The sequence below is a fragment of the Jaculus jaculus genome, chromosome 14 (genome assembly GCF_020740685.1).
Source record: "Jaculus jaculus isolate mJacJac1 chromosome 14, mJacJac1.mat.Y.cur, whole genome shotgun sequence".
NCBI lineage: Eukaryota > Metazoa > Chordata > Mammalia > Rodentia > Dipodidae > Jaculus > Jaculus jaculus.
In genome coordinates, this window is record NC_059115.1 from 81,453,976 (window position 1) to 81,469,453 (window position 15,478).

General features: G+C 43.1%; 1 protein-coding gene across 5 annotated transcripts; it reads right to left on the reverse strand.

Moving 5' to 3' along the window:
- Positions 1-226: 226 nt before the first annotated feature.
- Zcchc9 (zinc finger CCHC-type containing 9) lies at positions 227-7,526 on the reverse strand. 5 transcript variants are annotated; one of them, XM_045134491.1, is made up of 6 exons: positions 7,445-7,526; positions 6,522-6,931; positions 4,303-4,453; positions 3,978-4,070; positions 2,054-2,122; positions 227-891 (listed from the first exon to the last, which is right to left on the reverse strand). In XM_045134491.1, exons 2-6 carry the CDS (start codon positions 6,903-6,905, stop codon positions 773-775), a joined length of 816 nt encoding a protein of 271 aa, XP_044990426.1. In that variant the 5' UTR covers positions 6,906-6,931; positions 7,445-7,526; the 3' UTR covers positions 227-772. The 5 variants fall into 5 exon arrangements, with proteins under 5 accessions (XP_044990426.1, XP_044990427.1, XP_044990424.1 ...); XM_045134492.1 differs by lacking the exon at positions 7,445-7,526 and adding an exon at positions 7,288-7,370; XM_045134489.1 differs by lacking the exon at positions 7,445-7,526 and adding an exon at positions 7,135-7,279.
- Positions 7,527-15,478: the final 7,952 nt, after the last annotated feature.

Here is a 15,478-nt window from a genome sequence, read left to right on the forward strand (position 1 = left end):
AATGATTTTTTTTGGCTGGAATTTCTGTCTCAAAAATCAAAGGCAAAAAAGAGCTTCTGTGGGGCTGAGGCACCCCTCGGTTTTAACATCAATCATCTCCATTTCTTTACGTCAAACTAAAACCAAGCAGATCCCTACTTATCCCCATTCAGAATTCATAATCAGACTTGCTTTCAAAGGACTGTTACACAGAGTGGCTCAAGGAAGAATCCAGTACTCAGAAAAATAAACAAAGGACAACTGTCATTTATTTACTATTTTAAAAATACAGATTTTGTGGTGCCTTATAAGCAAATATTGATTATAATAAATTGCTACCCTGAATCAAGAAAATAATACAACAAAAGAAAGAAAATAATACATCCAAAACACACTTTCAAATGTTGTGGTCCTCTTTAATGCATAATGAGACTTTTAGAAAGATGATTGCTGCAATCAGGTATATAATCACTTAGTTATATCTAAGTGCTGACAGTTAAAATAAGGGTTGTTAGTTTGAAGCCAGCCCGGGCTATATGGTGAGTCCCTGTCCCAAAAAAGAGAAAAGTATCGTGCTTTTAGAGGACCCACTTTAATAAATGCTCTTTTCTTCAGTTCTCTTCTCTACATTGTGGTGGAAGCACTCCTCTGAACGCAGAGGGCTCTGACTCCACCAAGACCAAAGTCGCGCCCACGATACAAGCCTGCGTCCGAAGAAGCCCGGCTCTCCTTGCAGTGTTTCCACTCTGGAAGGTAACCATGAGGTGGGGACTGAAAACAGCTCTGATCCTCATCAAAAATTCACAACTTTGGGTGTCTTTGTTCTGGGCTTCTGTGGTTTCGGCACATCCAAAACTTCCTCATAGTCTGCGCTCATTCCCTTTGCCCAGCGGCCAACTGTAAGCATTCGATCTGCAGAGGAACAGGAGAGTCAAGATGTAAGAAAAACAGCAATCAAGTGCATCCACTTAGAATAGCACTGGCTTGCAAAGGAACTAGTTTTGACATGAATGACCACAAGGAAGGAGGCTCCATCACGGCAGGAAAGTGAGTCCTGCTGTAATTGGTTATAACCCTTGATTTCAGAGTACCACAGGCAATTTCTCATCCCAATTAGGGAAATGCAGCAACTACCCTGAAATGCACAAACTGATGAGAAAGCTCTTTCTTTCCCAGGGTTCATCAGGGTAGAGTCAATGAATTCCAAAAGTCTGTAAACAGCAAAACTTATGAAGCATCCATTTAAAGTGCACAAGATACCACCTGTGAACTGACACAACATCTTCTTGTCGCTCTTGTCATTTGGGAAGGGGCAACCCCCCCAGAGGGAGCCCGAGACCGTATGTCATTTTTCAGTCTCACTGCCTGACCACAGCAAGGAGGATCTTCTCGACGAGATTACGGTAAGAACTCTGGTTTTTAAATGTAAACACTGGGGACAGAGGCAGGAACGGGCAGACCTAGCTCCACAGAGCTACGGCTACATGAGGCAGACAGCGGGGATTCACAGAAGCACAAGCAGGCCGGCTTGCCCAGCCGTGCTTTCCTCAGCACAAGACGCTCACCACCCCAAGCCAGGCAAACTAACAGAACAATGATCTTCACTCCAAAGTCTGTGACAAGTACAGCGAACATCACTGAAGTTTCTGTTAGAAAAAAGAAACTACACAGATGCAGTGTTGGTAACACGTTGTTAATAATATCTGCAGTCTTTATAAGCTCTGGGTCATTTCTGTACACACAAAGAAAAGCACGTTTAAGGATATGCAAGCCTATGAATGTTCGAGGTTTTCATTTCTTTCTTACACTTCTGGGTAAGTATCAAAATAGGCTCTACTATAATTAACTCCTTACTTAGCAAATATAAAAGATGTTTCTAAAATAGGATTCTCTGATACTTACTGGCTGCTTTTTTCCCTCCAAGAACAGCAACTAATGCACAGGTATTCAGTAGAGAAGTGATTAGGCCACAGTCACAAGGAGAACAGGTTGCTTTAAGATCCACAGTTATTAAAACAAAAGGCAGCAAACACAGAGAGGACTACCCTTTCAAGGTGGAGGATCAGGACCTCACCTGAATTCTGGTTTTCAGGGCAATCTTTCTTAAAATGTTCCACAGAGCCACAAAGTTTGCAACCACCACCTAGTAAAGAACAAAGTCATTGAACATATAGTAACACAAGTTTTTAAATATCTCAACACACTTTCATACTGTATTTGATCTTTCCATCCCTGTCAACTCTGAAGGTCACTGATGCCAGGAAGTTGGGTGGGGTACCACTCTCTTAAAAATTAATTCTCTACTCCTCTTAACTTCAGAGTACTAAGTCTTACTAAGCTCTGACTTGGACTTTGCCTCCTTCAGAGGAGAACTAAAGGACAGAAGGAAGGGACTCATCCAAGAGCTATGGCACAGAAACCCAGATGTTAGCAAGGTTGGATAGTCAAGGCTGTGTGGACCCTTGCACCTGCAAACAAAGGCTGTGTTTATATGCATCTTTCTAGAGAGAACATCCATAGTCTGTATTGTTTTCTCAGACCCTCAATGCCCATCCACAAGGTTAGAAACCACCACTGCTCTGCTACGTAAGCCAGCTGGGGTGACCGCTTATGAAAGGGATAAAACTAACTTTTGTTTCAGTACCTTCTATCTGCCGGGTCCCCAACCCTAACACGCACTCCCATACTCAGCAACATCCAGGGCTGCGAAGCACAGCACACGAGGTTTCTACAGTGAGTCTCCACACAATGATCAGGGTCCTCCTAACCAAGCTTATGTATGTGACCTCATCAGAAACTGCCCTACAGATACAGTCCTGGTTGAATTTTCATGTTTACAAGACTTACTCCTCTTGCTTTTAAAACTCGAGCCCCACTGGGTGAGCATGCAAAGCCACTTTGCTCACTAGTCTATTTCTAGGCCCACGCTTCCTGGTATGCCACAGTAAAACAGCAGAGGCACTTGAGCAACATGCTTACCCTAGAACAAGCAAGTGCTCCAAATTAAGCAATCTAAGACCACTTAGTGTTAGATGTATCATTACTTCACATAGTTATCATAAAGGAAAAGTTGTTCATGGGTCTCACCAATGGAAAGATACATTTTGACTTCAGATATGAAAGTGTAAAGAGAATATGCATCTTAAAAAATCAATGAAGCCAGGTGTGGTGGCGCACACCTCTAATCCCAGCACGTGGGAGGCAGAGGTAGGAGGATCACCATGAGTTCGAGGCCACCCTGAGATTATGTAATGAATTCCAGGTCAGCCTGGGCTAAAGGGAGACCCTACCTCAAAAAAAAAAAAAAAAAATCAATGAAATCTAGTTTTTCATCTGTCTTATAGGTGGTAAACCAAAATGAGAGAAGTTTAGTAACTTGGGCAAAGGCCCATAGCTGGTAAGTGTTGTGCTGAAGTTTGAATGACTTCCAAAGCTAAGCTTTTTCACTGGAACTCTCCAGGAGGGACTCAGGATATAACATAAGAGTGCCCAGAACCTGATGCCACCAGCCCTCACCCTCACAGGTAACAACCTCCTGCCACGTTGGACATGAATGTTTGTTGTAGGACCTCAAGATGCTACATGAGAAAATTGCATAAACCCACCCAGATAATTACTAAGGAAAAAACTCAGAAACAAAAATTATAATAAAAACAAACAACGGGTGCCATATTCAAATAATGGGATGAATTAAGACTTGTTAACACTACTTGTCTGAAAATACACTCCCTCTGCTTCTATTGTGGTTTCAACACAAAAGCATACTTTAAAAACTTGCAAATAATGCTGAGTGAAGCAGTTTGAGAAATACACCTGAGCTTTTTATTTACTGCAACAAATTACACTACACAAAAAGCTCCGCATAGGGTAGACAGTACTTGATAAAAGTCCTCAAGATTTCACTTAACTCAAAAATTTTAAAAAGCAAGTTGAATTAGTCACAATCTTGCATGACAACTGGCTATGGTCTGTATACACGCCAGGGTGACAACACTCACCGTCAGCATAGACTCCTTTGGGATTGTCAGGACACGATCTGGACAGGTGCCCCATCTCCCCACAAACAAAGCATTTTGCAAAAGGAAATTCACCTGTAAGAATCAATGGTTCTCATGAATGTACTTTGCATATTACAAGCCATATAATTCAAATGAATTTACAACACTTCAAACAGAAAATACATTCTATCTAACTTGAAATTTAATCTCATAGGATTCCAAAATATTAAGGACATTCATAATAAATTCTGTCAACAAAAAGAGCATTCAGCTGACTATTGGTCATTTTCCCCAAAAATAAGCAAGAAGCTGAAAGAGAACTTACCAAGAGCTGGGTCTACTTTCGCTCTGCACTTGGTTATCTCATGCTCTGTGGATCCACACCGGTAACAGATCCCAGTGCCCATGTCTTGATTTTCAAGAGCAGCTGGGCAGTCAGCAACCCCATGGCCAGGTTTTCTACAATGGAAGCACACCTGGGAAAACACAGCGTGAGTTCCACACTGTCAAATGACAGTACTGATTTACTCTTCTCCCAAAAATATCTTTAACACATTTTTCACTTTAAAGTTACATAGCTTCCAAAAAACCTTCAATATTTTATTTGTAATAAATAAATAAAGGGCTTTACATATCCCTAAAAAACCAGGGGTACCATTTCTATCAAAGGGGTTATGCTTAACACAAGGCATTTTAGAAGTAGCAGGAAAATAAACTGATAGGTCATAAGCCATGTATTATTTATAAAGCCATTTCTGTGGAAAAACATTACTCTTTCTTAACTACAAACATGAAGATGTTCTTAAGAAGTGCAATGGGGGTGAGAGGAGTGGAGAGGTGGCCAAGTGGGTGAGGTGCTTGCCCCGCAAGCATGAAGCATAGCGTTCAGATTCCCAGCACCATGTAGAACGCTGGTTGGGAATGGCAGCTGCTGGACGCTAAGAAGGTGGGCAGGGAATCCCCAAGGAGAGCTGGTTAGCTAGATTATCCAAACTCAGGCTCAAGTGAGACGATGATCGAAGACACACCACCCACAGTCAACCTCTAGCTTCCACATGCACACACATGCACATGAGCATACCCATACAAAAGAAATAAAACAAGAAACTTTACAAATGGCCTGCGCCTCATTCTGCCTATGCAACCCATCTTAAAGTTAAACTAACTTATTTGGCTTAATAATAGTTCAAAATAACTAATGATACAATTAAATAAAACTGTCACTATCCAAATACAAAACTCTCTTTCCTATCATCCATAAGAAACACTACATCAATATCGCCTCCAGTCATCTCTAAATACGATAATGCATCCTACACAGCATTAAGTAATCCTAACAAAAATGGAAGTGTAGTAACTGGATTGACCACAAGTCCTGATTCTTAGGTAGCATCCTGCTGGAAGACAGGAAATTCACTTCCGTGAATGGAAAGAACTGTATTAAGTAATTTGTTTCCTGCGTCTGGCAGTTGAAAGTCTAGGGCTAGACACAACAGAAGCCTGCTGCCCGGCACTACTGTGAACGCAGGATATCAGGGGACAGGGCAAGGCCTGGTAGCATCCCAGGGACTGAGAACTGCTGCTTGGTCACTAGCTGCCTGCTTCAGGCTAAATCATTATTGACACTCAATGTTTTATGAATAAAGACAAAAGCTTGTCCATCTCTTCCAAATTGGAAACGTGCATTTAACCTGTGCCACCAGTTTTCTGACAGATACTTTTTGACAGATATTTGACAGGAGTTACTGGGAGACTCATGTAGGTTCTTCTCTGCAAGGGCAAAACACTCAACCAAAAGCAGCTGATGGAAAGGTCTGTTCTGACTTACAATCTCAAGGGGAAACTTCATGACGGCAGGAAAAGGAGGGGCGTGGTCTTAGGGAGGCTGGACATCACAGCAGGTGAAAAATAGGAACACCACAATGAGTGAACTCTGGCTGTAACACCCCAAAGCCAGTCCCTAAAGGCACACCTCCTTCAACAAGGCTCCACCTTCTAAATTGCCATCAGCTAGGGACCAAGCATTCAGAACACTTCATTTTATGGGGGCGGGGCGGGGAGTCATCTGATTCAAACTGCTACAGCCAGGTGATAAGAGCTCAGATATTGAAGTCAGTGTGAACTGTACCTTTATTACTGACCAAGTGACTTTCAGCAACTTCTTAACCTGGCTGCATATCACTGTTCTTCTTATTCTTTTTTTTTTTTTTTTTTTTTTTTTTGAGGTAGGGTCTCATTCTGGCCCAGGCTGACCTGGAATTCACTATGTAGTCTCAGGGTGGTCTGGAACTCACAGTGATCCTCCTACCTCTGTCTCCCTAATGCTGGGATTAAAGGGGTGCGCCACCACGCCGGGCTGATATTGTTCTGCAATTTGGGACTACCATCATCACCAGGTTTTTACGATACCCAGTCAGTACACCAAGTGCATGTGCTAAAAAAGCTCAGGCCCAAGAAAAGACGCTTCACAAACCTAAAACAAAAGCAACTGTACTCCACTCAGTATTGTGTGGGTTTGAGTGGCAGGAGAAATGACGATCTCACCATTGCATTTTTCTTTGCAGCTTGTCTTTTCAGCCTTCTTCCTTCTCGCCGGCTATCTTTCTTCAGAGCAACTGCGATTTCCTCCCTTACTTCCTGGCTGTCTCCCGCGATCACCTCCCCATGGTGAACCATCTGTGAGTTCTGCCGTAGGTATTCCATGAATCCATTCACATCTTCATTTAGGTACTCTTTTTTCTTTTTGTTCTTCGTCCGTTTCGCCTGGGACAGGTCCTTTTTAAGGGACGGGCTGCCGGCGTCCGGGGGCTGGTGCTCTGGAGAGTTCGGCTGGGCTCCCTCGGCGCCCCCCTTCTTCAGGTCCTCCCAGGAGGTGGCAGGCAGAGGCCCCCTATTCCGCGTGGTGGTAACTCGCGCCCACCTGGTCATGGCTGCTCCGCCGTTCCCTCAGCGCTCTGCAAGGGAAGAAGGGGCCGTCACTTGAGAACAACTTAGAAATACTAAAGGGGCACATCAGGTGTGTAACTGCTGTCCACTATACTCCATTCTACGCTTTTACGTACTGCTGACACTTCTCACTTCACTCGGGCAGCTGCACACACACTCGACCCGTTGACACGCTGCACAAATAAGCCCCATATGCAAATCTGGCACGCACTTATCACAGGCCAGTGGACGCTAAGGGCACAAACGCTGACCGGAATCTGGAAAACGGCTTGCTCACGCACGCGGTACCATGGTTACCGTTACAAAGCACGCGGAGCCCAGCGAAGGCAGTTTCCCTCCCGCACGCGGACGCTTCCCGTCCCACCTGGAAGCGCCCAGGGCCGGCAGAGCGCGTCCGCGGTTACACGACGCGGGCGGCCGCGGGGCTCCGGATACCAGAAGGAGGCCGGAGCACCCGCGCCGCGGGCCGCCGCCACGCTCGGCGCTCGGGCCGGCCGCAGCCCGCCCGCCCACCCGCGAACCTCACGGCGCCCGCCCGCTCGCCCGCACGCTTCCGCCGAGCGCCAGTCCTCCAGAGCAGCCGAGCCGCCGGCCAGACCAGCCCGCCCCGCACTGCGCAGGCGCGCCCCACGCCGGAAGTCCCCGGCGCCGAGCGCGTCACTTCCGGCGGAACGGCGCGGCCGCCTTGGGCGTGAAGGACCGCGGAGGGCGCGTGAGGCTCGCTGTTGGGCGTGTGTAGTGTGTTCTTAAATGGTCTGGAGTTTTTCTTTGCGTCGATTCGTTATTACTTTTTATCTATTCATTTATTTATTCGACAGAGAGAGAGGATGGGCGCGCCAGGGCCTCCAGCCACTGCAAACGAACTCCTGTGCCCCTTGTGCATCTGGCTAACGTGGGTCCTGGGGAATCGAACCTGGGTCCCTAGGCTTTACAGGGAAGCGCGACCTTGCGCACTTGCGTCATCTTGTGCGGCTGGCATACCTGGGACCTGGAGATTCGAACATGAGTCCTCAGGCTTCGCGCACAAGTGCCTTAACCACTAAGCCCCCTCTCCAGCCTGGTCTAGATTTTTTTTTTTTCAGAGCGCTGCGTCCTGACCCAGGACACAAAGTCGAGGAGTGCTTGGTTCAGGCTACCCCAACATGCGTGGTTCACGGGGAGACAGATGATGGATTCCTGACGGGTCTTCTGTGAGAACTGTCCTTGGACTGGACTTGGGCAAGCACACTGAAAACAGTGTTGAAGTGGGCGCTGGCAGAGAGTCGAGGCAAAGTGTTAGCACAGGAATGTGCTGCAGAGATGACAAGTCTGAAAAACTCATGTTGGAGCTCCTGTAGATGGGAGAGTGGCACCTCCTGATTCCAGCCCAATGCTGGTTGTGCATCTAATTGAAATACTACACCTTTCAGGGCGTGGTGGCTCATACCTTTAATCCCCAGTGCTCTGCAGACAGAGGTAGGAGGATAACTTGAGTTCGAGGCCACTACAGAGTGAATTCCAGATCAGTCTGGGCTACAGTGAGATCCTACTTTGAAAAATAAATAAATAAATACTATACCTTGTAGCCAAAATTCATCTTTAAAGAGGAAAACTAGTTACAGAGCGTACCAGTGTTCCTTTCCGGATGTCAGCTGAGCCTTGTAAGAGGATGCCCTTGTCTCATGCACTTGCTTCCCCTTGGCCATGCTCCATCCATGTTGACACTTAAGTCTTTATCGACTTCTTTTGTGTTTCTCCCTTTGTTCTTTTGCTTCATTTCCTCTCTAGGTGTCTTCTCTTGCCTGCCCCTTGCTAGTTACTGCAGCTAGTCTGGGTAGACGTTCTTGCTCTGCATTTGACTCATTTCAAAGGGCTGCCTTCCCGATTGATAGCCTTCTCATTGCTTATTATCTTGGGCACAATGTTCAAACTCTTCAGCATGTGTTAAATCCTTGCCATCTTCTCTAACCACCTTGCACAATCTAGCCCATTACTGAGCTCTGTGAGTAATGGCCTTCCCTTACTTTCTCAAATGGATTTTGTATTTCACCATCCCCAGTCTTTTACATATGCTGTTCCCTTCCAATCATTTCCATATCTTTCAAGGGTTTTAAAATCTTTTTTTCTCCCCATGCGAGCCTTTCAAAGCCCCTCCTTCCCATGGTAGACAAATCCCCTGTTACATACGCTTTGAGTCTGTACCTCAGGATGACACTTCTCAAAATGGTAGCTGCATAATGAATTGTGTAATAAGTTGTTCATGTGTCCTGGTTGTCTGATACATAGTTGGTGTTCAGCACAATACCACATTTGTCAGGTGGATGAAGAGGCACTTTGCAAACTTTATTTAAGCCAAACTAGAAAAGTATCCCAATCTTCTTTGAGAAGAAAGACAGTGCCATAGAATATTGTAGCTTGGTATGACAAATGTCACAAATATCTTAGAAAATTTTAAGACAAAAAATACTCCTCTAGTTTTTGAAAATAATTGAACTTAAAAGTTGTTTGATAATGCTCCTCATGCCACAGTAATCCCAGTCAGCTGTCTTCAAGCTCTAAGCACCAAGTCAGTGACATATTTTTAATTTTTTAATTTTTTTATTAATTAGTTTTGTATTCAGCAAATACAGTCAGTTTGGTGCCATTATTAGGCTCATCTGTGACCTACTCCCTCCCCTTGGCTCCTCTTTGTTGAGGTATATGGGTCATGCATTGTGGAGTTAGCCCACAGTGATGGGTAGGATAAATGTCTCTGTAAATCCTGACCCAACATGTGGCTCTGACATTCTTTCCGCCCCCATATCCAAACATAAGTCAGTGGCATTTTAAGTTTTTCTAGGCGTCTGGCTCTTGAACAAAACATACACCACTAGATGGCGCCTTCAATAAAACTTGTCCTGTTAATATTGGGTTGCAATTTACTCATTTCTGGAAAGGAAGGGATATCTTTGTTTGGGGAGAGCCATGTATCAAATAAAAATAAGCTAAGTATGCAGGTCATAGAATAAATCATTTGGTATTGAGGATAAAATGTTACTAGTAAGCTATTATTTACTGAATATGTTATAGGTATAATACATTATATTCATTATAGATTAACCACCCAATATCCTGAGGTAGGTACAGTTGTTTTCCCATTTTGCCATAGAAGAAACAGCTTTAGGAATTTGCAATTAGTTATTCAAGTTCACACAGCTAGAGAGAGCCAGCATTCGAACAAGGATCCTGGTCCATACCTGTGAGCACAGCTGTCTTTAATTACTTTTCTATCTCAATTCAGTATCAACTCACATTAGATATACTGAGTTAACTTGTCCGTGTAAAGCTTGGCTTGTCTTAGAGGCTGGGTGTGTATGTTTATTTTTACAATTCAAGAAACAATCTTTTAAACTTTCCCTTGTACTTATTAAGACTGTATAAATATTTTATAATAAAATATAACAAGGGAAAATATTGTGAAGAACCAAGTGTTTGATTATGAAGGGTTAATGTCTCCTTTATTATTATTATTATTATTATTAGTTTTTAAAGGTAGGGTCTCACTCTAGCCCAGGCTGATCTGAAATTCACTACCTCACACTTTACAGTGATCCTCCGATCTCTGCCTCCTGAGTGCTGAAATTAAAGGTATGCACCACTACATCCTGTTAATGTCTCATTTAAAAAAAAAAAATGGGGCTGAAGAGATGGCTCAGCAGTGAAGGTACTTGCCTGCAAAGCCTGACAACCAGCCTCAGGCTAGCCCCTGTACACATGTGCAAATGACAGACTCAGAGGCTTAAATGAATTAAAGTTGGGATTGCCTTTCTCAAAAAGTGAGACATAGCCTATAGAACAAGTCTAAATAAGTTAATTGTTTTCCTGAAATATGTACAAAATAAAGCCCACAATGTCCAGGATAAAATCCAAAATAACCTGATATACATAGAGCTAGAAAAGTGTCAAATATTCTAATGAAAAGAAAAGTTATATGACAATTGTGTTCATTAGGAATGTCTACACAAAAGAACTGGTTAGGATGAATGAATAAATACATGAAACTATAAGGGATTGGTTTACATGAGTGGAGTCTGAGTAGTCCTAGCGTACTGGAAAGGCTGAGAACCCACCATCTGCTCAGTCCAAGATGCTGGACACCTTAGAACATGAGCAGCAATGCCCAAGGCTAAAGGCCTGGAAGTTCTCAGAAGAGCCACTGGTGTGCATCTGCATTGAAAAACTGAAGAAGCTAGAGCCTGTTGTTTTCCTTCTCCCATAGTAAAGGCAACAGCAGTGGATGCCCTTGCTCAAAGGCATGGAGCTAGCATGAGCTTGCTGATCTCTTTTTTTTTTTTTTCACTTTGATTCCATCCAGGCCCCCACCTATTAAATGGTGCCACCGGCATTGAGGGTAGGTCTTTTCTCACTTTCTGACCCATATGTCTGAAGATTCCCTCCCAGACACCCTCTGAAGTACACACTATCAGTCCCCTAGGCATCTGTGGCAGTTACCTTCTTGTTGCTGGAAGAAACACCTGACCAGAAGCAACTTACAGTAGGAAAGGGTTTACTTCAGGATTACAGATCCCAGGGGAAGCTTCTTCATGAAAGAGGAAGCTATCTCCATGACACATCCACAGCAGAGAGACGGCAGCCAGCACCAGCAAGCCTGAGCTGACTGAGCACACACCGTAGGGTTAGACTCAAGTGACACACCTCCTCCACCACTCTGCCTGCTGAAGACAGCATGTCAAAATATCTGAGGCTGTGGAGCCATTTACATTCAAACCACAACATTCTGCGCCCCCCCCCATAGACTCACGATCATCTCACAATGCAAAATGCACTCAGTCTCACTTCAAAATTCATGAGATGGCCATGAGTCTGTGGAGGCCAGAGATGGGATGGGGTAGTTTAAAAGAAATGTCTCTCATGTGTTTTGAATACTAGGTTTCCAGCTAGTGGCAATATGGGAGGTAGAGCCTTCCTGGAGGAGGTGTGCCATTTGGGTGGGCGTTGGGGTTTGTTTGTCTGGCCCAGTGTGTGTTCAGAGTTCTCAGACCACTTCTGCTGTTAAGACGACATGGTGCCGAGCTGTACTTTCCCAACCACGATGAAGCTCCCCGTTGAATGTGTAAGCTGAAAATAAACAGTTTTCCTCCTATAAGCTGCTTGTGGTCAGGTGTTGTGTCCCAGCAAAGATGACTGCAGCAGTTAGCAGTCAGTCCACAGCCTTCAAAATAGTATCACCAGCTGGAGATCAAGGGTTCAAAATGTCAGTCTGTGGGGAACATTTCAGATTCAAACCATAACATTAATGAAGAACTGATTGGTATTCTACATTCTACAGTAGATCCAAATGGAGAATATGATTATATATGAAAAATTGTGACTAATTCAGTGTTTAGCACCCTCTTGGCACTTTTGAGCTTCATTAGCATATACAGAAAGTAGAGCAGAAGGGAGAGATGAATTAATTCTGTTGTTGGAAATAAAAGTGAAATATAGACCAGTGATATTCTGAGAAACCTGTTTTTTAGCTGTTTTAGAATCATTTCAATAAGGACTTCCTATGGACAATACAATTATGAATATATTTTCCTTCTTCACATATTTTATAAATGTTCTTAAATGACCATCTGTTTAATTTAGAATCATTATTTGAGAATTTTTAAACCATGGGGATTTTGGCACAGCATATAAAAATTCCAATTATATATAGATTTATGCCTTCTGAAATCCCACCTCATTTTACAGATGAGTAAAATCTCAGGAAGGTGACTCTCACAGAATGCAATGCTGGTAACGGGGTTTTGTTACCTGACATGCACCATATGATCGTTATTTTCATGTGCATTGTTGCTTCTCTCCTTCAGTAACAAAAGTTTTCAGCCTATTTCTTGTTTTTAAAAGTGAAAAAATATGGTATCTGAAGTGTCTAGCTGAGAACCCTATTAGTGGAAGTTGCTTGACATTGCTAAGCAATGAGAATAGGGATAATAGAAGCTGCTTTCTCTCTTGAAAAGCTTGAATCTTTTTCATAGTCTTTGCTTAGAAATTACAAAGAATGGGACTGGTACACTGATGACAAGAGTGATGAGGCTTACTAACTCTCCTCTTACCCTCTTCTGGTATGTCTCAAATTCAAGTTCCTAGTCATGATCCTTAGAAGTCAGCATGCCAAGTGCTTCAGATAAGTACTTAAACCTAAGTTACAAGTGAAGAGAAAATTCTTACAGTTTGTGCTTGTTCTTCACAAAGGGTCAAAGTAAACACAGTGGCCAAAATGTTTAGTAAAGATTTAGTAACTAAAAAATAACCAACCTAGTCTAAATCTCAGTAAAAATAATGATCTGTGATTCTGAATGATGTAATTTCAGAGGACCATGTAATAGGAGGAAAGGAGCTTCCCAAAAACTTCAGCATGACTAATAAGTGGGCATGGGGAAAGAAAGCCCAGAAATAATATAAGAAATATTGGTGGACCAGACAAATTTGCAGAGGGCTGTTTGTATACTATCTGGAACATGTGAGCCTAGGATGGTGAGCTGTGCAGTTAGGACTCTGTGCTAATAGCTCCTCAAGAAAGGAATGAGGGAGGGCACTGTGGAGCTGTGCCCAAGTGTGCCCAGGTCAGCTCAGGAGGAAAGACAGCAGCAAGTGTCAAGTAGGAACATTGGATACATTGGGAATCTGCTGCTTTTACGTCTTCAACAGTGTATCTTGGAGAAAGGCAAACCCAATGGAGGGGCTTTTTATAAGACATGTTCCAAAGGCCCAGTATTCAATCTGTACATGTGGCTGCTTTACCAATATTGGATATTTGCTTTAAAATTGATGTTTAACTTGGTGGTGAAGCTTATGAATGCAGATTGCTTAATGGCATTATACTGTATGTGTAAAATGGCTAAAATGGCAATGTTTATGTGATGTATAGTTTTTCACATTTTTCAAAACAATTAAAAACTGGGACTAAAGAGATGGCTTAGTGGTTAAGGTGCTTGCCTGTGAAGCCAAAGGACCCAGGTTCTATTCCCCAGTACCCACATAAGCCAGATGCATAAGGGGGTGCACGCATCTGGAGTTTGTTTACAGTGCTGGAGGCCCTGGTGCATCCATTCTCCCTCCATCTCCTCTCTCTCTCTTTCTGCTTGCAAATAAAAATTAAAACTATTTAAAAAAATTAAAAACTGGCTGCTGGGCATGGAAGCACACGCCTTTAATCCCAGCACTCAGGAGGCAGAGGTAGGAGGATCGCCCATGAGTTCAAGGCCACCCTGAGACTACAGAGTTAATTCCAGGTCAGCCTAGGCTAGAGTGAGACCCTACCTCAAAAAAAAAAAAAAAAAAAAAACCTGGCATTTAACCTATTTCAATTGCTCTTTTAAATCAAGATTCTCATGAAGCACATATTTATGTCTTTGTTTTATTTACTTTAAGAAACTATTCTTGCAGGACATGGTGGCACATGCCTTTAATCCCAGCACTGGAGAGACAGAGGAAGGAGGATTGCTATGAGTTCCAGGCCAGCCTGAGACTAAAGAGTTTCTGGTCATCTGGCCTAGAGTGGAACCTTGTCTAAAAAAAAAGAAAAACAAATCAAATAAACTGTTCTTAAATTTATGAATCAGATTTTACTCATATAATTTCCTTAGCTCAAAGACCATTTAATAAGAATTAAGAAGGGGCTATTGTGGAACAAGATATTTTAGTAGTAATGACATATTTAGTCACTATTTATGTATTTTAAAATATTTTATCTGTTTGTAAGGATAGAGAGTGAAAGAGATAAAGAAAGAGAAAATGGGTGTGTCACTTTGTGCATCTGGCTGTACGTAGGTACTGGGGCATCATACTCAGCCCTTCAAGTTTTGCAAGCAAGTGCCTTCAACCACTGAGGCATCGTCCCAGCCCAGTCTTTATTTATTCAGTTAACATCTTATGCTGACGGTATGTCCAGCTACAGCCCACAGGCCACATCTGACCCAGGATAGCTATGAATATGGCACAACAAAAATCATAAACTTACTTAAAACATTATTAAACTTCTTGTGGGGGCTGGAGAGATGGCTTAGCAGTTAAGCACTTGCCTGTGAAGCCTAAGGACCTGGTTCAAGGCTCGATTCCCCAGGACCCACGTTAGCCAGATGCACAAGGGGGCACATGTGTCTGGAGTTCATTTGCAGTGGCTGGAGGCCCTGGCACGCCCATTCTCTCTCTATCTCTGCCTCTTTCTTTCTCTGTCTGTCACTCTAAAATAAATAAAATAACAACAAAAAAATTAAAAAAAACCTTCTTGTGGTTTGTTTTGTAATTTGATTGTATTGTGTAGATGACAGCATTACATTACAATATCAAAAGATTGGACGCTGAACATGTCCCCCTAAAATGTGCTAAATTGTCAGTTGGATTCATTATGCAATACCCATGAATATAAAATACTCACTTGTACTAGGGTCAGTCCTAGATACAGTGGGCTTAACTCACATTAAATTAGTCAAAACTGAAGCCAGGATTTAAAATGTTTAACCCCTTTCCTGTGGTTAGAGGTAAGGCTCTGTGCCTTCCTGCACTTGGTGACAGCCTGTTTTCTGGTC

Coding starts and splice junctions, on each gene's coding strand:
- Zcchc9 (XM_045134491.1), bottom strand. CDS start 6,905: ATGACCAGGTGGGCGCGAGTTACCACCACGCGGAATAGGGGGCCTCTG. Junction 2,123..3,977: donor CAAAGGAGTCTATGCTGACG/GTGAGTGTTGTC, acceptor GTTCTTTACTAG/GTGGTGGTTGCAAACTTTGT. Junction 892..2,053: donor CCCTGAAAACCAGAATTCAG/GTGAGGTCCTGA, acceptor GTTCCTCTGCAG/ATCGAATGCTTACAGTTGGC.